General features: G+C 35.3%; 1 protein-coding gene across 2 annotated transcripts; it reads left to right on the top strand.

Annotated features, from left to right (window-relative positions):
• Positions 1-4,318: 4,318 nt before the first annotated feature.
• Positions 4,319-18,692, top strand: LOC132043763 (kinesin-like protein KIN-UB). Of its 2 annotated transcripts, none has more exons than XM_059434233.1 (19): positions 4,319-4,553; positions 6,746-6,846; positions 6,929-7,051; positions 7,783-7,968; positions 8,101-8,322; positions 8,489-8,645; positions 9,324-9,473; positions 11,387-11,475; positions 11,727-11,930; positions 12,176-12,277; positions 14,194-14,328; positions 14,416-14,547; positions 15,638-15,776; positions 15,859-15,951; positions 16,767-16,892; positions 17,018-17,143; positions 17,611-17,754; positions 17,988-18,116; positions 18,202-18,692. In XM_059434233.1, exons 1-19 carry the CDS (start codon positions 4,370-4,372, stop codon positions 18,363-18,365), a joined length of 2,706 nt encoding a protein of 901 aa, XP_059290216.1. In that variant the 5' UTR covers positions 4,319-4,369; the 3' UTR covers positions 18,366-18,692. The 2 variants fall into 2 exon arrangements, with proteins under 2 accessions (XP_059290216.1, XP_059290217.1); XM_059434234.1 differs by having other exon boundaries at positions 4,398-4,420.
• Positions 18,693-20,437: the final 1,745 nt, after the last annotated feature.

Raw genomic sequence — 20,437 nt, 5'->3', positions numbered from 1 at the left:
AATTCATGTAAAAGAAGCCATTTTGGCTCCGGACTAAAGATATAGCCCCTCAGGGCCTACTATATATGGTATTGTCACCAACAACACTTTTTTCCCTCTCCTTTTCTATCTCAAGTTGGAGATTCCATACATACAAAGATGATCCAATGAGTTGATAGATGATCAATGTGAAATATCCATCAATAGTACTCGTTTTCAGCTTTCTTAGAGCTTTAGCTAGTTTCCACTTTTCAACTGAAAAAGATGATAAATAATTTACCTTTTCATGCTTTCAGGCAGTTTATAACACTAGAACAAAAAATTTAGAGATTGTAATTTGTACACCACTAAATTCGAATAACGTCTTGGTTCAAACAAGTTGAGGTTAATTATATGAATATTTACCGACAATGTCCCTCACTATATTTTGAGGATTCATCATGAATAAGCAAGTTTAATGATGCAACCTGCTGTAGCACTCTTCCTTTATCTGAGTTTAGGACCGAAAATGTGAACAAGTTCACACTGGCAAAGTTCATTCATCCTATTACTATTCTCATCAAGCAAACTTAACTTCGAAATTCTTAGTGCTAGTTGGTTGATCGCGCGCACATCCATAATCTGTGTTGTGCTTATTGGTTCATCAATGAATATATGTTGTTTATTAGTATATCAATGAATATTTTCCTAGTGAAACCCACCTAACTAGGGGAGTAGTTAAATCTTCAACTTAAAAGACACTGCGATTGAGTAAACTATGCAAATAAAATATTTTTCACTTATGATTAATATCTATCTTTAATTTTTTTTCTTCTAAAATCAGCTCTTACTCGTTAAAAAACCTCCTAGTTAACTAGTTTCATGTACACAAGGCATCTAAACTTTAAGGGATCGTTTGGTTCGCGGATAAAGTTATCCGAGGTTTGTAGTCCTGAGATTATAATGCTTGGACTAATTTATCCCATCTCCAAGATGAGATAAAATAACACCACATTTGAGATATATATTATTTTTCATGGGATTAGTTACACCTACAATCAAACAAAGTATAAATTTAATCTCAAACTTAATTCTGAGATATCCAATCTTATATGCATAAAAAGCTTTGTCAACTTCCTCAACTTCATATTTATTGCTTTCACTTTAATTTATAGGAAAGCAACGTTCGAGTAGCCTTAAAATATGGGTAGCTACTAGCTAGTTTATCTGCAGAAGCAAGAAACAGGTCCTCATAAAAGTAATGCATCACCATCACATTATATTTTCTTGCTTCAATAAGTTACACTGATCTATCATCATATAAGTAGGTCCAAAATAAAAGTAATATTCAACCACTTGAATTGAAAAAGGGAAATTCTTTTAGTTGTTATCATATTTAATTATGCTATAATGTGGTTAGATTAATTAGGTTGGAAGTAATAAGGACTGAAAGAACTTCTAACCTATTTGTGACCACACATAATTAATAATGTTCCTTTTCACAACTCATTTGCCTTTAAAATCAATTCATACAAATGGTGTATATCTATCTTTGTACCATCACCCCCCATGTTCACTAAATAATACCGTGCTAGACAAAAAGATCATCTTTTAGAGGAATGTTTTATTCCTTAATTGTTCGTGAATGTACCTTTTTTTTTTGGGTGTGATTTTCAACTTTTTGTAGCTACGTATAGAACTGTTGAGTATATGTTTCCACATGTCAACATATCAATTTGACATTATATGAAATTTAGTTTTTTTTCTTCTTAAATTTATTGTAGTGTCAGAATCTGTTTGTGTACACTTTAGACTAATTTACCAGATTCTGCAATCTCCCACTAATATTGTTATTGATAGTTTTTTTTAGTAAAACTTAAGTAGATGAGACCAATTCACCCAGTGTCGCCTCTGTTGCGATTCAAATCTTGTTCTTTTGTACTCCGTCATTATTAAATTAAAAGGATGATGAATATTGAAGTATGACAATCAAAACATGCTAATTTCAATGTAAAAATTAGAATTGTTCTTCGAATTAATTAAACATTTTTAGAGCTATACAAAACGTACCATTAATCCTAATTTTTATAAGTAAATACACTCGTAGTTAAAAAGCAAATCTATTTGATGAAAAATATGGAACACTATTTTCAAAAATTGTAAAATACTTACTGTACAAAGTTTCCTATTAATAAGCTAAAGACTTTGGTGGGAGACACATATTATTCTTCTCTTCTTCTTGTTACTGTTAACTAGATGTTTGTATGCATGCTAACTATGTTAATAATATCCGTGTTAGATAGGTGTGGACCACAAAATAATTAATTTGTACCTTGCGGTTGGGGGCTTGGGGTGCACCCGTGGCCTAATTTATTTAAAAAGCAATTCTTGATTAGAGGTTATATAAGTTGATTTATATACAAAGGGGGCATACTTTGCTATGTTTTTTTGTTGTCTCTAAGGGGTCGTTTGGTACGAAGGATAAACATGATCCTGGGATAAGAATTTAACAATTTCTTATCCATTGTTTGATTAGTAATCATGGGATAAGTTATACCAGGAGTGAAAATAGTGTTGGGATAACTTATACCTGACATAGGGTGAAATACGTTATCCCGGTATAAGGAAGAAACCTCTTTTTTTTTAGAAATTATCCAATGTATGATACTTTTAGTCCAACATATCAAATAATCAATAAAAAATAACTTCAGAATAATTAATCCCAGCATAATTTGTTTTTGAACCAAACGACCCCCACCGGACTACAATGATTGGGGAAAAATAATCACAAAAGATATTAAGTCAATTCATACGTTTTTGAAATAGATCATCATTAGATATGAAATACACTTTGGTCATTTTTATATTAGAGCATAAGAAATAAAATATATTTGTAGTAACAATTATAAAAGGAGGAAGTGGCCCTCGACTTAGCTTTAATTTAAAGGGTTTGTAATTTGAAATTATTGGTACGCAGGTTCAAATCAAATCAAATGTCTTTCAGGTAAATAGTGGCAATTTTGGCGCCTTTTAAGTTTCAACTCTTTGCTAACAGTAGACTTCAATTAGACCACTTTTTCCCTAACTTTTTGCTCCTTCGATGAGAAAAGAATCAAAACGGTGTGTATCTTTTAAAGAAAAGAAGTATTTTAATATGTATTAATTAATATTCGGGCTTTTATTCTTTCAATGTATGTAATTTTGAATTTTTGCTTATTTTACTTGGATTTGATCCTAACAATCAAGAGATGATAATTCCACACAATTATGATATTACTCGTGAAATGATTTTGAGAGTCTCAATTTGAAAACTAAATACAGTTAGAGAATTCAAAAGCTTCTTAACGGGGCGGATGTAGAATATATTTTACGTGTTCTTGTGAAATCAATATTTCTGACTGAAACTTTATATATGTGTTAAAAAATATATTAGATAAATACAAGTAATATATTTGGAACTTAATAAAGCACGGAGACTGTATTAGAATCCAGAACTTGAATCTTTAAAGTTCAAATCCTCAATCTTTCGTATGCTTATTAAATTACTTATAAAAGTCAAAGTATTATATCGCGTCTCTTGTAGAAACTCAAACTTAGAATGCTTAAAAATGAAAAAATAAAATCTGCTTAATTAGACAATTGCTACTTAACTAGTTATGCCTATGTCATTTGGGACGAATATAAAGTGATTAGGATTAATATGCATAAAACTGTCGCTAGAATCCGCATAGTTCTATATTATCAAGAGAATAACATTACTAATTATCAATGTTAAAAAGATACAATATTTAATTGTAGTGCATCTATCCTCGTTCAAGGGGAGTCAATTGACACTCCTTTGCTGAAGACTTATTTGTACATTTAGATGGTACTACTATACTATGTATTTATCCAACAGTACACTCCTCTGTAGTGTATATATATTGAAACCCATTCGCTTCGTCATATCATCTTTTATGTCTACTTCTTACAAAAAATTTGATTTCGCTGCTAATATTCAATTTATGCCAGTCATACCAGGAAAGACGGGGCAAACATATGAGGGCAATCTGCAATTATAGAAGCTTAACCAACAGCAATTCAAATCACAAGACCGTTAATCTTCGACAAGTAAACATTAATGATGAAACAGAGATTATAATAAGCAGTAGTAGTATTATTTATTAGACTAAATAAAATATACGCCGGTAAAAAGGGGTATGTAAGAAAATTTGAAAATACAAGAATTAAAGTTGAAGAAAAGAAAATAGCACATGACCCACCACCACAAACTCCATGACCCCATCTCTCACACACTCCCCATGACTCCCACGACTTTTTGAACTCCTCCATTTCCATCAAAAACACACACACCTCAATTTCTTCATTCTCAGAAGCTGAAATTTTGGAAGGTTCTGGAAGGAATGCGAGAATGTCTTCTACAACTTACAGAAACGGTACAGTTCCTAAAGGAGCTATGAAGGTAGATAGACCTCTTTCTATGAATTCAAGCACCAAGTCTTCTTCTTCTTTCAAATCCAAAACTTCTGGTCCTCGACGTAAAAGCACTGGTTCCGTTGTCAATTCTGCTAATTCCGCTAAGGATGATACATCTGGTGAGTCAAAACTCCAATTTTGCTTAATAGCTTTACTTAATTTTTTGAACTAGTCTTCTGTTTATTAGCGGATAATGTAAGACAATTAAGCGGTTGATTAATGATTTGTTAGCTGCAGTAGCTGTTTAATGTTTTTTTTTTTTTGTGACAAGGCAAGGTAAAAAGCGCTTAATTCCAAATGCGGCATCATTTTCTTAGTAACTTTACTTTATTTCGTGACAAAATTGAACTAGTTTTCTGCTTTTTAGCGGATAATGTTAGATAACTAAGCGGTTGATTTGTTAGTTGCAGTAGTTGTTAATTGAGCTCTCATTTCCTTGATAACTTTACTTAATTTTTGTGAAAAATTGCTCTATTTTTCTGCTTTTTAGTGGTTAATGTAAGAGAAGCAAGCGGTTGATTTGTTAGTTGCAGTAGCTGTTAAATGAACTCTCATTTCCTTAAGGAATTTAATTAATTCTCGAAATGATTTCTCTGTTTGATTTTGTTTTTGTTTTTGTTTTTTTTTTGGACGGATAATGTGAGATAACTCATTTCCTTAATAACTTTACTTAATTTCGTGAAAAATTGATCTAGTTTTCTGCTTTTTAGCGGATAATGTAAGAGAAGTAAGCGGTTGATTTATTAATTACAGTAGTTGTTGAATGAGCTCTCGTTTCCTTAACGAATTTAATTAATTCTCGAAAAGATTTCTCTGTTTGATTTGTGGTTCTTTTTTGGGTGGATATGTGAGAAAATCAAGTGTTTTTTTTTTCTGCGAAGGCAAGGTAAAAGCGCTTGATTGTTACTTGTGATAGTTTTGATTTAAGTTAGTTAGACACAGCTGGTTGATTTATCAGCAATTGTGATGAGTAGTTAGACACAGCTGGTTGATTTATCAGCAATTGTGATGAGTTTAAGCAATGGAAACATGTGTGCAAAGCTGAAGTAGTATTAGTGTCCTTAAGGAATTAATTGATCTGGAAATCTTTTTCTTTTAGAAGCATAATGCGGGATAACTAACAAAATTGCTTTGTTAGTTGTAATAGATTTGACCTAAGTTAGTTAGACGCAGCTGTTTGAATTTATTGTACAATTTATGATGAGTCTAAGCAATGGAAGCATGTGTTTTGAATTGCCAAAAAGTAATATTTTTCCTTTTAGTGTTTTAGCTGATGATATAAGAAAACTAAGTGCTTGATTTGTTAGGTGTAAGTGTTTATTTTAGTTAGGTAAACGAAGCTGTTATATTTTATGTGAATGCAAAGGTAAAAGTAGCATTAATTTCCTTCAGGTTTTTAGTTAATTTTAACAGAAATTCCTCTTGCGTAAACTCATTGTTCTTGTTTTTTTTTTTTTGTATAACGTAAGCAAACAAAGACCTTGTTTTGTTAGTTGTAATAGTAATGAATTTTTCTCCAAATAGCAGTTATGGTTTAAGTTAGTTACAATCAGCCGTTGATTTAACGCTAGCATTTATGATGAGGTTTAAGCAATTGCAAAATGTGACTGCGAAGCGAATTAACTATATTTTCGTTTCTGACAAAAAGGTAGAGCTGATTACTGAACTAATTGTTGGAATACTGAATTATTTTGTTTGAACAGCTTGGAATCTCAGTAACAGATATTGGTTATATTCTGCATTAGCCAATTACGTGTTCAGGATTGTAATGTGTAGACAGGACATCAATAGCATTCAAATGAAGTGTTATTATTAATTTATTGATTTTCTATAGTAAAACTTCTAAGATCTTGCTTTCTTACTGCGTCAGTGTAAGTTCTCATTCACAAGTGAATGCGAATCAATCAACTACACCTCAATCCTAAAATTAATTAGGATATGAATCCTCTGTATCCCAGTTTAATTCAGGTAGCATTTAGAGGATGTATCAAAGTAAAACTATTTCTATGCTGCTGGCAATCTAGAGGAACCTTCCACTTTTGTCTTGCGAAACTTACATAGGCGGAGTTAAATTATACATTTTGACTAAAAAAGATCATATTATTGGAATTATGCTTTAAAGTCTTTTAAATGGGTTCCTTGTTTAATTGAAGCTGAGCAGAGAAATCTGTATTGCATTATGCTTTAAAATCTTCTAAATGGGTTCCTTGTTGAACTGAAGCTGAGCGGAGAAATCTGTGTTGCATTATATATTACCAGAAGTCCTGAGAATATTAATCATGGAAGGTCTCATTTTGCTGCTTTGTAACAGTTTCAGGACGTGTTAGAGTTGCAGTAAGACTTCGGCCTCGAAATGCGGAGGAGATGGTGGCTGATGCTGATTTTGCTGATTGTGTGGAGTTGCAGCCTGAGGTACTCCAAGTAAACCTCTAACATTCTTGTTAAAGTAAAATGAGCATTGTTGATTTTAATTCATGTCTTTTATCGTTTCCAGCTTAAAAGGCTTAAACTTCGAAGGAACAACTGGGATTCAGACACCTATGAATTCGCTGAAGTGCTAACGGAATTTGCTTCACAAAAGCGTGTTTATGAAGTAGTGGCCAAGCCTGTCGTTGAGGTTGCCTGCAAAATCCTACCTATTCTTGTTTAATACATAAATTATGAACGAACTGTTCATCTTCTGCACATGCTTGGTTTTACATTTTGAATGAACTAGAGGAAAATATGCTACTGACTAGCACTATCTGACTTGAATGCGGGGAAAGCTTACTTCAGAGCCGTATATATTGTCTCACTTTGATGCCGATAACAAGAGTTAAAATATGTATTTTCAAATTACCTAAATTATCAATGAATGGCTTAGATGCCTGTCCTATACAATTAACTCTTCAAGTTCTAAATCTATCGATTTGGCACTTTATCCCACAGAAAAGCATGTTTTGAAAGCCAAGGCTCCAATTTTCAGTTTTCCCAAGTGATTGCTGCCAAAGTGAGCAGCATTTAAAATACTTCTCGAAGCACCTATATGCCAAATGCAACAAACAATTTCCCTGAGTAGCTTTCTTCTAAAGCTTGCAAGACATTTATCTGGCGAGTAACAAAGTGCACCTCAGTAGAAGTTTTTCTGTTGTATCTTCTTTTCTTCTTGAAAATCAAGCATAAGATGTAAATTCTAATCAATTCCTCGCTGGTTAAATTTGGAGTTTTACATGGTTATATAATCACTTCCGCGTGTGTAATAAGGGGCCATTTTGTTCTTACACTGATCTAGTTTCATATTGTTGTATTCTTTCTTTATCTCTTCAGATAAGTGGCTCAAGCTTCCCTTGAATTTTTTTCTCCTTGCAGAGTGTTCTGGATGGTTATAATGGAACAGTCATGGCATACGGGCAGACTGGCACAGGAAAAACTTACACTCTTGGACGACTTGGAGAAGAGGACACTGCTGATCGAGGGATAATGGTTCGTGCAATGGAGGATATTCTTGCCGAAATAACACCGGAGAAAGATTCTGTCTCTGTCTCTTATTTTCAGGTTTTATTCCTTCTACAGAAATTTTTAATTACTTTTGTTATCATACCTGATAATAGCTGTGTCAAGTTTCATTTGCCTCATTGGTTGTTTCATGCTTGTTTCTGACTCCAAGGTGGTTACCTGTTAATGCAGCTTTATATGGAGAGTATTCAGGATCTCCTAGACCCAGTGAACGACAACATAGCAATCGTTGAAGATCCCAAAACGGGAGATGTTTCGTTACCTGGGGCTACTACAGTGGATATCAGAGATCAGAAGAGTTTCCTTGAACTCCTTCGCGTGGGTGAAGCTCATCGTTTTGCTGCTAACACTAAATTAAACACAGAATCTTCACGCAGCCATGCTATGCTGATGGTTAGAAGATTCTCTCTTGTGGATTACGCAGTTTTTATTTTTATTTTTAGGTTGTGAAATTACTGAAAGTATCTTGACCACTTTTCTTGAGCCTCTTTCCAGTTATGCCAATGGACAGGGAGACATCAACAAAATTCAATGTCACAGAACTTTGTTTCTGTTGCAGGTACATGTCGAAAGGTCTGTCAAGGGAAGAGATTCTGCTATTTCATCTGAAAACGGGAGTACTTCTCACACAGCTAAAGCATTCAAGCCACCTGTTGTGAGGAAAAGCAAACTAGTTGTTGTGGATCTTGCTGGTTCAGAGCGCATAGACAAATCTGGTATGCTATCAGAGTTTCTGGGCAGATGTACCTTCTGTAGCTTTTATTATGTATCCACAACTGGAGTATTTTCTTTCTTCTTACAGAGAACTTTGTTTTTGTTAATAGTTTTATGTAATTATTCATATCATGTTTAGACCCTTGTGGTCCGGCCCTTCGCGGGACCCCCGCGCATAGCGAGAGCTCAGTGCACTGGGCTGCCCTTTATTCATATCATGTTTGAATGACAGTTAAAACAATTATGTTACTTGACACAACTGATGCTAAGTATTCCAAAGAGTTAAGTGAGTTATTAAATTGGGGAGACTTCAATATGTGTTTCCCTTCCCAATCCTTTACACTCACGTCACTTAATTTGAATATGCATCTGAATCTATTCACCCTTTAACCCTCTTTTGCGGCGTCTGGTGAATTCCAACTAGGAAGTGTTCTGTTCCTCCAAATAAAAGTTGAAATGGTCTTTTGACCTTTATGATGCAAGAATGTGTCTACACTTTGGAACTGATTACCGCAGGCAAAACTCTGACCTATTTTTTGGGTTTCCCAGGCTTGTGGGGTGGGCTTATCTAAAGGCACCATGTTGATGTTCCTAATGTTTCTTTGGAGCAAGTAGTTGAGATTTAAAACAGGATAAAGTTAAACCAGCATTTGTTCTTTGTTCTGTGTCGTATTTGACAGGAAGTGAAGCACATACGCTGGAGGAAGCTAAGTCCATTAATCTCTCCTTGAGTGCACTAGGAAAATGTATTAATGCGCTAGCAGAGAACAGTGCTCATGTTCCAGTTCGTGACTCAAAGCTCACAAGGTTGCTTCGAGATTCATTTGGAGGTAAGGTACTTAATATAAATATTTTGAAGCTCATCTGGGTTAAGCGAACATAACTTAACTTGGTCCAAAATCTTAACCACCACACTTGAAAGCCAAGAAACATCATTAGGTATATTAAATTGTGAGAGTCATGCACTTCTCTGTTAATTGTAGTTCTTGGAGGCCCAATGTTACTACGAGGTCTATAATGAAATTAAGTCTACGATGATCAAATCCCTATTTATACTTGAGCTTATTTAGAGCACTTTTCATGTGAATATTCTTGCATGTCATTAAATTATCTTTAGCTGCATGTAGATTCCTTTAGTATGATTCCACGCTACTTGATTTTAATGCAGTAATCAACAACCAAATGAACAAAGAAAGAAACAGAAGAATAATATACTTTTCCTTAGCTTTACCAAGAGATCTGTTAATTAAAAAAAGAAGAAGCTTGCATTCACCTTTTTAGCAACTGAATTTGATGCACTTTTGGTTATTAAAAAAACGGAGAAGGGTAAAAAATGCCCCTGTACTCAGGGGTGGATCTAGGTGTCTGCTCTGAAGGTTTCTCATTAGATCTACATCAACGTTACTCCACGGATAATTTCATAAATGAATGTTTTGGAGAACTCTCAGCTTTATGAAATCAACTGTGACTATGAAATAATCCAGTTGCAATTTGACGAATCAACAACCTAAAGAAATTCTAGTGAGTATGCTCCAGCATTTAAAGTTATTATTTCTTGTTACGAATACGGTAAGTTGGTACGAAATTTCGACATTTCAATTTTAAATCTTTGGCTACAAGCAATTTAAATTCGTTCAATTTTGGGAAAAGCACCTCTCGTGCTTTAGAATCAATGGAAAAGGGCAGAAAATGCCCCTGTTCTAATGGGAATTGGGTTCCATGTGCCCATCATTTTTTTAATAGGAATTGGGTCATGGGGGTCATTGGGTTGGGGCGAAGGGAAAAGAGCCGGTGGGGTGGGTTTTAATTTCGACCAATAGGAAGGCGCCACATAATAAATAACAAAAATAAAAAATAAAAAAGAGAGGGCTGTTAGTGTTAAGGGCATAAGTGAGCCAAAATAGGTGGAGGGAGGGTGTTTTTTGAAAACTAGGTGGATGAAGGGTATTTTTAGAATTTTTCTGATAGTACAGGGGCATTTTTGGCCCTTTTCCGTTTAAAAAAAAAAAAAGCAAAAAATAATCCGCACTAATTCAAGTCCAAGTTACATGGAAACATCCTAATATGCAGGGTTACATAACATGCATCATTTTTCAGAGGTATGGAAAATCACCTGTGAAGTCCTTCAACTATTTGGATTAAATTATCTACAATATCTAACATATAATCATTCTTTGGTTACAAAAAAGGTGATTCTTAATGTAAACTAGGACATTCAATTTGGGGATGACTGCAAAAAATTCAGACTTAGGCCTAGGATGGTCGTATTGTTCCTCTAACTATGTCCTTATTGAAGACATTATGATTTTTTCTCTGACTTGGTTGACTCAATTTAAGTTCATGGTCAAAATAAAGTGCATTAATTACTGAAAGATTTCACATCCTTTAAGACCAGGAGTTTTATATACTTTCTGCCAGATACTACAATGAATTACTGGGTTGGCAATGTTTTCATCCAATATATCTTTTTGGGCCAAAAGATCGATATCCTACATGATATGCTTTCATTTGGATTGTAGTTCCTGCTATAGAACTGCTTAACCTTACACTGAACATGAATCTTATGAAAGTAGTCTGCTGTGCATGTCATCGGTTCAGTACTGTTCCTCATTAGGCTCTATTTTGTTGTGGTATCCTACTTAACCAATTATCATAAATTAGCACCCTGAGATGCTAAGTACTTAAAAAAAGAACATTGTCATGGGACATTAAGAAAGGTCATCGCATTGTTGAATACTCACAGGTACTGCAAGAACTTCATTGGTTATCACGATAGGTCCATCTCCACGGCATCGAGGAGAGACGGCAAGCACCATATTGTTTGGACAGAGGGTAATCCTCACCTCCATTTCTTCTCCCATAGGAATGTGAATTTATGATATAACTACTAGTCCTTTGTATTGATACTTTAGGCAGCATGGGCTGGCTAAACTCAGTTGTGATCTATCCTCTGAGTTTCTCTTTGAATTATCATGCGAGTAGAACTTATGCACAGGGATAAGAGGGTTTTAGCAAACTTCTCTTGCCTTTTTCTGCTTTTCACCCAAACTAGGAGTTGGAGTAAAATAATTTGTATCTTACAGGCTATGAAGGTGGAGAATATGTTGAAAATTAAGGAAGAGTTCGACTACAAAAGTTTGTCCAAAAGGCTTGAAATACAGCTAGACAAACAAATTGCAGAACATGAAAGGCAGCAGAAGGGATTTAAGGATGAGATTGAGAGGATTGCCCAAGAAGCTCAGATTCGAATTGCTGAGGCCGAAAAAGGTTATGCAGAGGCATTGGAGGTACGTACATGCTTCATAAATTTTGCACCAATATCCAATTCTTATATAACATTCTCTTTCATGTTCAATTCGATTTCACTTTATGTTAAGTTACGCATCATCTATTTCTTCCCACCCTAATTTTCCATGATCGTCTTTTTGTTTGATTTGTGTAATTTTGCATTACCAGATTATATGCCATGACCTGTATTTTCACTGTCATTGTCTTTCTTCTCTTTTTGTTCCCTTTCTTCCATCATCTTCAGAGGGAGAGGTTGGAGTACCAGAAAGATTATATGGATGCAGTAAGCGAGCTAGAGGAGCAATGGGCAGCAAATAAACAAAAGCATGAAAATGAAAAAGCCAAGGTTAGTTCAGAAGATATAGCATGAATAAGACATCCAATGGGCAGAAAGGTGCAGCCAATGAGTTATGCGTTTTATATTGTTGCGTATCCAATTAGCTTAATGATTGGAGTCAACCATAGGACGACACACTTTTTTTTTTAATTTGATTTTGATAAAGAGTTGTTTTGATTAGTGCATGCAGTAAAGTGCTTTTTCTCGCGTTCCTGATAACCAAGTTTGCATTAGTGGTGGAAAAACGACTTCGGAAGAATGAAACTGATACTTGTTATCCAACATCTTGATCTAGTATTTTCTGAAACACCCACTCTGAAACAGTTGAAATACAAGCTGCGGCAGTTCAAATTCATCAGTCTTGATGTTAAATACGTAGAAATTTTGTTTCAGTATATACAACTCTATACAGTGTTAGTTATTCACGTGTGAGGTTCCTTCTGAACGACTTAGTCGTAAAATTTAAAGTCACTTAATAGAAATAATATGCCAGAACTCCATTTTGATGCTCCTTAGAGGGCATACAACAGTCATGAGTGTGATGACGTTGTGGTAGAATTTCTTGATGCTCCTTTTCCCATACCTTATTGCAAAAGCCCTGCTATATTATTTTGCAAAGAAGCCTGATGTTTAACTTGTCAAAGTGGAGGTACACTGGTCCTTTATTGTGTATCTCGCTTATGTCATCTTAATAACCTGGCATAATAGAGAAAAGATAAAGAGAACTGAAGAAGGCCTATAATATGAAAGACTATTCCCAAACAAAGTTGTTGCATAATATTTTCTTAGCTTCATTTCGTTGGCATATGTGAACGGTTGAAGGACTTATAATAGGATTTCTTCATTTTGTTTAGTTTAAGAATATTTAGTTCCTAGTAGTATAACTTAACCATATAAAAATTGATTTTCTTCTATTAAATCCTTTTTTCTTTATTCAATATTCTTGGGCACTGAGGATGAATCTTTTAGTCATTGATTGTAGAACTCTTATTGGACGCCCTCTTTCCTGAATTAGCATCCACCTTCCTGTTCAGCTGCTTCAACACAATGTCTGGTTTCACTAAAAGAATCTCTGTCCCAAAAATCTCGTAAAATAAGAATATAGGATTGGTATTACTTCCTTTAACAGCAAATCTTTTTTTTTTTTTCCCCTTTTCTTATGCTATAAGCACCAGAAAGTAACTAGTACATCTGTATATACTACTCTTATAAGATACATTATCCTTTAGCATTTATTAATCACTAGTACAACTTTGATGTTCAATTGGGACCAGGGAAAAACCAGATCAAAAATTGCTATAACTGAAATGCCTTTTAGTATATATGCATTTATAAGCAGAAGTTCTCAATGATCCGAATTCATGTGGCTAATGAAGGTAAAAGCCAATTCACATATTATGCTTATAAGTAGATGTTCTCAGTGGTCCAAAGAATTCACGTGGGTAACGAAGGTCAATGGGTATTATGCTACAAGGATATGTAATTGGCTCTAGCCTCTAGTACTGCTGCTATAGAATGTGGTATATTGAATGTGTTTTAGGTTAGTCTTGAAAAGCGATGTTAGTGCTATTAGGAGAAGAATGAAGTTAAGGTCACTTTCTATTCTGAAAGATTATGTGGTAGTATTGTGTTTCCGAGGGCAAGTGTCCCGTTGAAATTGTCCTCAAGCAGGGGTTGTTATAATTATGATCTCATAAGTCTTTTCCTTGCAGTTCATGTGTGTAATAGACATTCTTTTCTTCTCTTTGAACTTCTACATACACCTAAGCAACTGTCTGTGATTCGACATGCTCCTCCGGACCTTTGTAATGTTCCTGCAACTTTGCTGAATAGTAACAGTGAAATAGCTTTCCTCTCATGTTCCAATTTCTGGTTCTATGAGGAATATAACTCTGCTTTTGCTGTTTATTTTCCTCATTTGGCAGTCGTCAATGCTCTCTGCTTCTATGGAAGTTGCTGAGCTTAAGAAGTTGTTTGAAAATGAAACTATTTCACGGAAGGCTGCAGAAGAGGAAATTGACAATCTTAAAAATCAACTAGCACAATGGAAAAGGTCAGAGGTAATGATTTGTCTGAAATGTCTTTTGATCGTTGTATATATATCAATTGCAGTTTGTAAATTGCTGATGATGTTTGTGATGTCATAGGCTGCTGCAAATTCTGAGATTTTAAAGCTGCGGAAAATGCTAGAAGATGAAGAACGTCAGAAAGCAAAGCTTGAAGAAGAAATTGCAGTACTACAAAGCCATCTGTTGCAAATAAGTTTTGAAGCTGATGAGGTAAAACAATATCCATCTTCAAATTAGCTGACTTAGTATTGTTGGAGAAATCTTTGGACTGTTCTGTTTCTTATATTTTAATTAAATAAAACTGACAAACTTATTATAGTCTTTCAACCTAAGTTGCGTGGACTCTTCACTTTCAATGCCGCACCCGTGTCGGATTCTCCAAAAATACACTACTTTTGGAGAATCCGACACGCACCCGTTGACATTTTTGAAGAGTCCAAGCAACATAGCTTTCAACAACAACATACCCAGTGTAATCCCACAAAGTGGGGAAGTCTTTCATAATGTATATTTAAAATCTCTGATCTGTTTCATGCAAAAGTGACTCTTTATATGTCCTTCCTCGTAATTCCATACATCACTTTTTAGAAAAATTGGCGAAAATTGTTTCTTTATATTAAGAAAATTATGCTTCTCAAGCGGTCTGGCTAAACACAAATTGTACTCTCCCAAAGTATTCTGTGTCAATCCATTTTGACAAATGCTTCTCAAAATAAGCAGATGTTGCCATTGCGAATTTGGCTAACCGGCTGTTAGTTGTGGGAACCATCTTGTGACTTGGTTGAAGGGAAATTACAGAATTGAAATACTTATTTAATGTTAAGGGTTCCTATGTAATCTCTTTACTGCTGTGGACTGTGGTCCTGTGGAAACCAGTTCCCATTATTGTGCAACTTGGTCTGTGAGAAGTGCTTGAGGGCTTTATGCTTTTTCTTTTTTCCATTTGCCTCTTCTACACTAGCATATAAAGAACTTTTGAATCATTTTTTTGGGTAAAACAAAATTGGTCAAATGGGCTTATCCCTGATATTATTGATTAGTGTACCAGCTATATACATCTTATACATGAGTTGGTTCTATTGAAGAGTAGAAACTGAAATTCATGTTGTAGCTTACAGAAGCATGCATCTTTTGAAAAGTAAGCTTTTCAAGTACCTGTAAACCTGCAGATTCAAGGTGTGGACATGTGTCGATATATGCACTGCAGAATATTTTCATGTCTTTTAAACATGATTGCTGATTAAATGAGCTTTCTTGTGAGTTAACTTCACTTAAATTTAAGACTGTATTTTTTACTTAGACAAGGAGGAATCTTGATAGAGGAGAGACTGTAAAGCTGCCAGGCACTCTAGATTCTCCAATTCCTCCATTTATGCAACAGCACCTTGGAGATTCAGAAGATGGAGAGAAGGCTTCGATGGCAAAACTCTTTGAACAAGGTGAGAGATGGACTTTATCCTAGGAGTTGTTATCTATTCTAACTCTTCTACTCCCTAACACAACTTACACTGCTTTCACCAGTGGGTCTCCAAAAGATATTGTCATTACTTGAATCAGAAGATGCCGATGTGCAGATTCATGCAGTGAAAGTTGTCGCAAACCTGGCGGCCGAAGGTAGTGCTATGCTATTTCATTTTCAATGTTACATCTTTAGTTCATGTCTCTTGCTACTTGTAATCTGTAGTCTGTTGGGCAAAGATGCAATCTGCTTGATTGAGATGTGTATACCCTATCAAGCGTAGCTATACCTCATTAGTTTTCTAATTGTAAGTGGGATGTGGTTAAAAGTCATATGAATGATAGCTTGTCAACTTTGTTTACACGAGTCTAGTAATAGATATGCAAGTATCTCTTTTTACCGGATAAAACACGTGAAACTGTTTTGCATTATCTAAAATATAGTACTCCCTTGTTCTGAAATTCCGAGTCTATCTTCCGTTTTTTTAGCTCTCTCTTAAACAGTCACAGTTCTAAGAAAGAATGTTACATTTACCATACTACTCCAACTCCAATTATTTATTTATTTAACACCTCACCGTTCAAAGTGGGAGGGATTAGTCCTTATTTCTTGCTGTAAAGCGCCTCAATTTAAAAAGTTCACTCAATTCAATCCATTAAGACCCTTCATCATAGACCTTACAAAGAGTAGCACACTGCTACCTAATGTACGAACATAATAGAGAAAGTTAAAAACAAGCAGAAATTGTGTTACATGAAGTGGTTGAAAATTGAGAAATGCAAAAGATGTAGTATCAAGCTATGTTGCTCGGACTCTCAAAAAATGTTGCTGCACCCGTGTCCGATTTTCCAAAAATGCACTATTTTTGGAGGATCTAACACACACCTGTCGATATTTTTGAAGAGTCCAAGCTACATAGGTATTAAGTCCATGAATGGTGATGACTTTTTCTTTATTCCATCTATTTCAGAGGCAAACCAGGAGAGAATTGTAAAATCTGGTGGTCTAAAGTCTCTGTTAACTCTTCTTAGAAGGTCCAATGATGAGACCATTCACAGGGTTGCGGCTGGTGCAATTGCAAATCTTGCTATGAATGGTGAGCTTTGCATCACCTCACAGATTAAATGTTACGAGTCAATATTTAATGTATACTGTTAATGTCCTTTTATTCATACTCAAGTCACTCTCTACTAAGTGATGTCATTCTTTCAAATGGAACAGAGACAAATCAGGAGCTTATCATGTCTCATGGAGGCATCAGTTTGTTATCAGTCACAGCAGCCAAAGCTGAAGATCCTCAAACCCTTCGCATGGTGGCCGGGGCAATTGCTAACCTCTGTGGAAATGGTATTATTTTGTTGCCTTAAAAAGTGAATATTCCAAGTTAAAATTTCTTAGTTTTCAAGCAATTGAGGAAGATAACTAAAAATTAAGATCAACATTTATGGTGATATTCTTCTTTCTAATATCAACTTCTAACTGTTTCATTTGATGTGGATATGTAATGATAAGAGCACTAGTTTCTCCCTCATAGTAGTGAAACTTCACCATTTTAAATTTGTTTAATATGATACCTCACCTGAACTGTTCCTCTCCCCCCTACCCCTACCCCTCAACTAAAAAGAAAAATGAAAGAAAGGACTAACAGTAAAACAAGAAAAAGGATGAATCAATAAGAAAAAGGAAATAAATATTGCTCCATGAGAAAATCTTTTACAAAACATCCTTAAATCATACTCTTGCTCTTGAATCTAGTCATGGCTAATTGGATCCTTCTGTTGCTCACATCTAATGGGTCTTTTAACCTTTCACAGAAAAGTTGCAACCAAAGCTACGAGGTGAAGGTGGTGTTAAGGCATTACTAGGAATGGTCAAATGCCGGCATCCTGATGTTCTGGCTCAAGTTGCTCGTGGAATTGCTAATTTTGCAAAATGTGAATCAAGAGCATACACTCAAGGTTAGTGGTATACATGCCTGCTTTCTCTCTGCCCCTCTGTCTCTCCTCTCTCACTTCCTGCACCCCCAACCAAACTCCAGAAAAGATTTCTCTGTGCTGCTAGCAATATTATAATCAGTATCATACTTGTACTAGTCTCCACATATACCTGGCTCGTGTATTGCATGTTCTGATGAGAAGAGAAGTCTCACTACTTTAGTTTCCCGGCACTGCCAATGTTCTTACTGTGACAGGAAGCAAGACAGGGAAGTCTCTCCTTATTGAAGACGGAACCCTTCCATGGATTGTACAGAATGCTAATAATGAAGCCTCGCCTATAAGGCGTCATATTGAGCTGGCACTCTGCCATTTAGCACAACATGGTAAATAATGGTTCTATTTAGCTTTTCCATTTTGCTTGAAATTGTGGATAGCTGTGTCATGAATGCTTAAAGCTGCTAATTGCAGAAGTAAATGCAAAGGATATGATCAAGGGAGGTGCCTTGTGGGAGCTCGTTCGTATATCCAGAGATTGTTCACGAGACGATATAAGGACTCTTGCATATCGCACACTAACCTCTAGCCCGAGTTTCCAGGCGGAGTTGAAACGCCTGAGGATAGATTACGGTTGAACATTCGTGTGTGTTATTGAGACAATATGGTTTTAGATATGGAGATATAGTTATTAACATAGGTAGCTGATTCTTTCCACAGAAACAATTGTTTTGTCTTCAAGAGGTGACACTGGTTTTTAATCATCTTAAACTCCCGTTGATGCAGTGCCATTTAGGTTAACAAGTTTGCAACTAACAGAATCAATTGATCTTGTAAATGTGCTTGAGTTAGGAGCTAGGTATCACCTGAGCAAGACCACTATAAATGTAAAGCTTTTGATTTGTTTATTCATATATCAATTGAAGCTTGCAACATGTCACTTAATGTTGCATTCTTGAAAATAAGGTATGTCTTTAGATACTACGACTCTCCAATGCGTATATGCTGCATGTCAATGAAAATATGTTTTGGAATTTCTGTTGTGAAAAGAACATGTCGTTGGAGGATTAATAGTTAAGTTGTGGCAAGTATGCCTTATATTGTGTATTTTACCAATATAAGCCCAATTGCAAGTAAGGATTCAGTATGAGAATAAAATTCATAGCCAATTTGAGTGCATGTTTGATTTGGTTTACATTATAGTAGTGGGAATGGCTTGATTCACCGAGGACAAATACTGCATCTTTTTTTATCTTCTTATTATCATATTACTCATGATGGGACAATTTGTTTACGTAGTCAATTATGTGAATTATGCACTTGGTTTCCACTAAAAATACATTTGTGTTAATTGATTGAGCTGTAATGTTCGTCCACATTATTAATTGTTATGCTAAGGACGTTGTCTTTTGTATTTGTCAAGGGCGTCTTTCGTAGTCGCCGCAGCACAATTGGCCGATGACGCCCTCCGAACGCGGTTGCGTATTTGTGTTATCAACGTTCTAATCCTCTTAAGCACATATTTTATAAGTTTATCTTCGTTAATTCTTTCTTTATACTTGTAAGTTATTGATTTTGTTGTTTTGCATTTGAACGTTCTGTTTGGAGGTAGTGTTTGTCCTAGCTCCCTATTTAGCAAAAGAGTTGTATGCACTGCTCAAGACCTCATTTCTCCTTGCCTTTTAGTCACTGATTCCAGGAGAAGACTTATAATGAAATTCGAATCTTGCATCATTTGGATCCAAAATAAAACTAATAGAAATTAGCGTCGGATAAATTTTGTAGATAAATAGCAAAATTTGTGGCTAATCCTACTTAGCAATCGATTAGCGTTAAAGTATTATAAAATTCTATTAGGTATGAGCGGTTTAACACATATAAGCGACGAAATTCGTAGATAATTTCAGTTTCTTTTGTAGGCGTTGAGCAAAAGCCAATGTCTCGAGGTTCGAGATTCATTCCAACTAAAAGGAGCGAGTATTTATCAAATTTTAAATATTTGATTTTAGTGAAGCTAGAAAAGTTGAATGCCCGAACGATTAGTTCACCAAATAAGATAAAGCGAAAAAAAAAGGACATATAACAACTGCATGAAAGTTGCACCGCCTTAGCACTTCTATTTTCTTCTAGACATACGGTTATAGCTTCAATCCCGTTATATTATAGCAGCATGTGTGCTTAATGAGAGAGCTGGGACATCCGGTGCTAAGGCATAACTACCAGGAGCAGAACAAGGTGGCAGATCTTTTGGCCAAGGAAGGTGGGAAGCACCAGCTTTTTGACTGGGCAAAAATCTTAGCAGTTCCTCCTATGTTTGTGAACATTGTATTTTGGGCGGACAGGTTAGGAACTGCCTATGAAAAAAATGTTTTGCTATGTAACGCGCAACTCCGAACGACTCAATGGCTCAAACGCCATAAACTCTAATGTAGTTTTGTAGATATATGTTAATATATCAAGCTAGTTTACCAAAAAAAGCGTTTTGATCCAAAGAGGAGAGCCAATTGATTGAGAAACAATATCCACAAGCATGATAGAGAAGGCAAGTTGCACGCACAACTTGCACTTAAAAGGCCAACCAATGCTATTTCGTGATGCAAATTGCCTTTGGACTTATTTGCTTCTTGAATAGCTAGCGACAGCTCAATTATAGACCTTACCTGATGCAACACTAGAATCGTTTTTTAATTTTCTTTAGCACGTTGACTCT

Source organism: Lycium ferocissimum, unplaced genomic scaffold (genome assembly GCF_029784015.1).
Source record: "Lycium ferocissimum isolate CSIRO_LF1 unplaced genomic scaffold, AGI_CSIRO_Lferr_CH_V1 ctg285, whole genome shotgun sequence".
NCBI lineage: Eukaryota > Viridiplantae > Streptophyta > Magnoliopsida > Solanales > Solanaceae > Lycium > Lycium ferocissimum.
The sequence above is the reverse complement of the archived record's forward strand: the minus strand, read 5'-3'. Positions and strand labels throughout refer to the sequence as shown.

Coding starts and splice junctions, on each gene's coding strand:
- LOC132043763 (XM_059434233.1), top strand. CDS start 4,370: ATGTCTTCTACAACTTACAGAAACGGTACAGTTCCTAAAGGAGCTATG. Junction 4,554..6,745: donor CGCTAAGGATGATACATCTG/GTGAGTCAAAAC, acceptor GCTTTGTAACAG/TTTCAGGACGTGTTAGAGTT. Junction 18,117..18,201: donor CTGCCATTTAGCACAACATG/GTAAATAATGGT, acceptor TGCTAATTGCAG/AAGTAAATGCAAAGGATATG.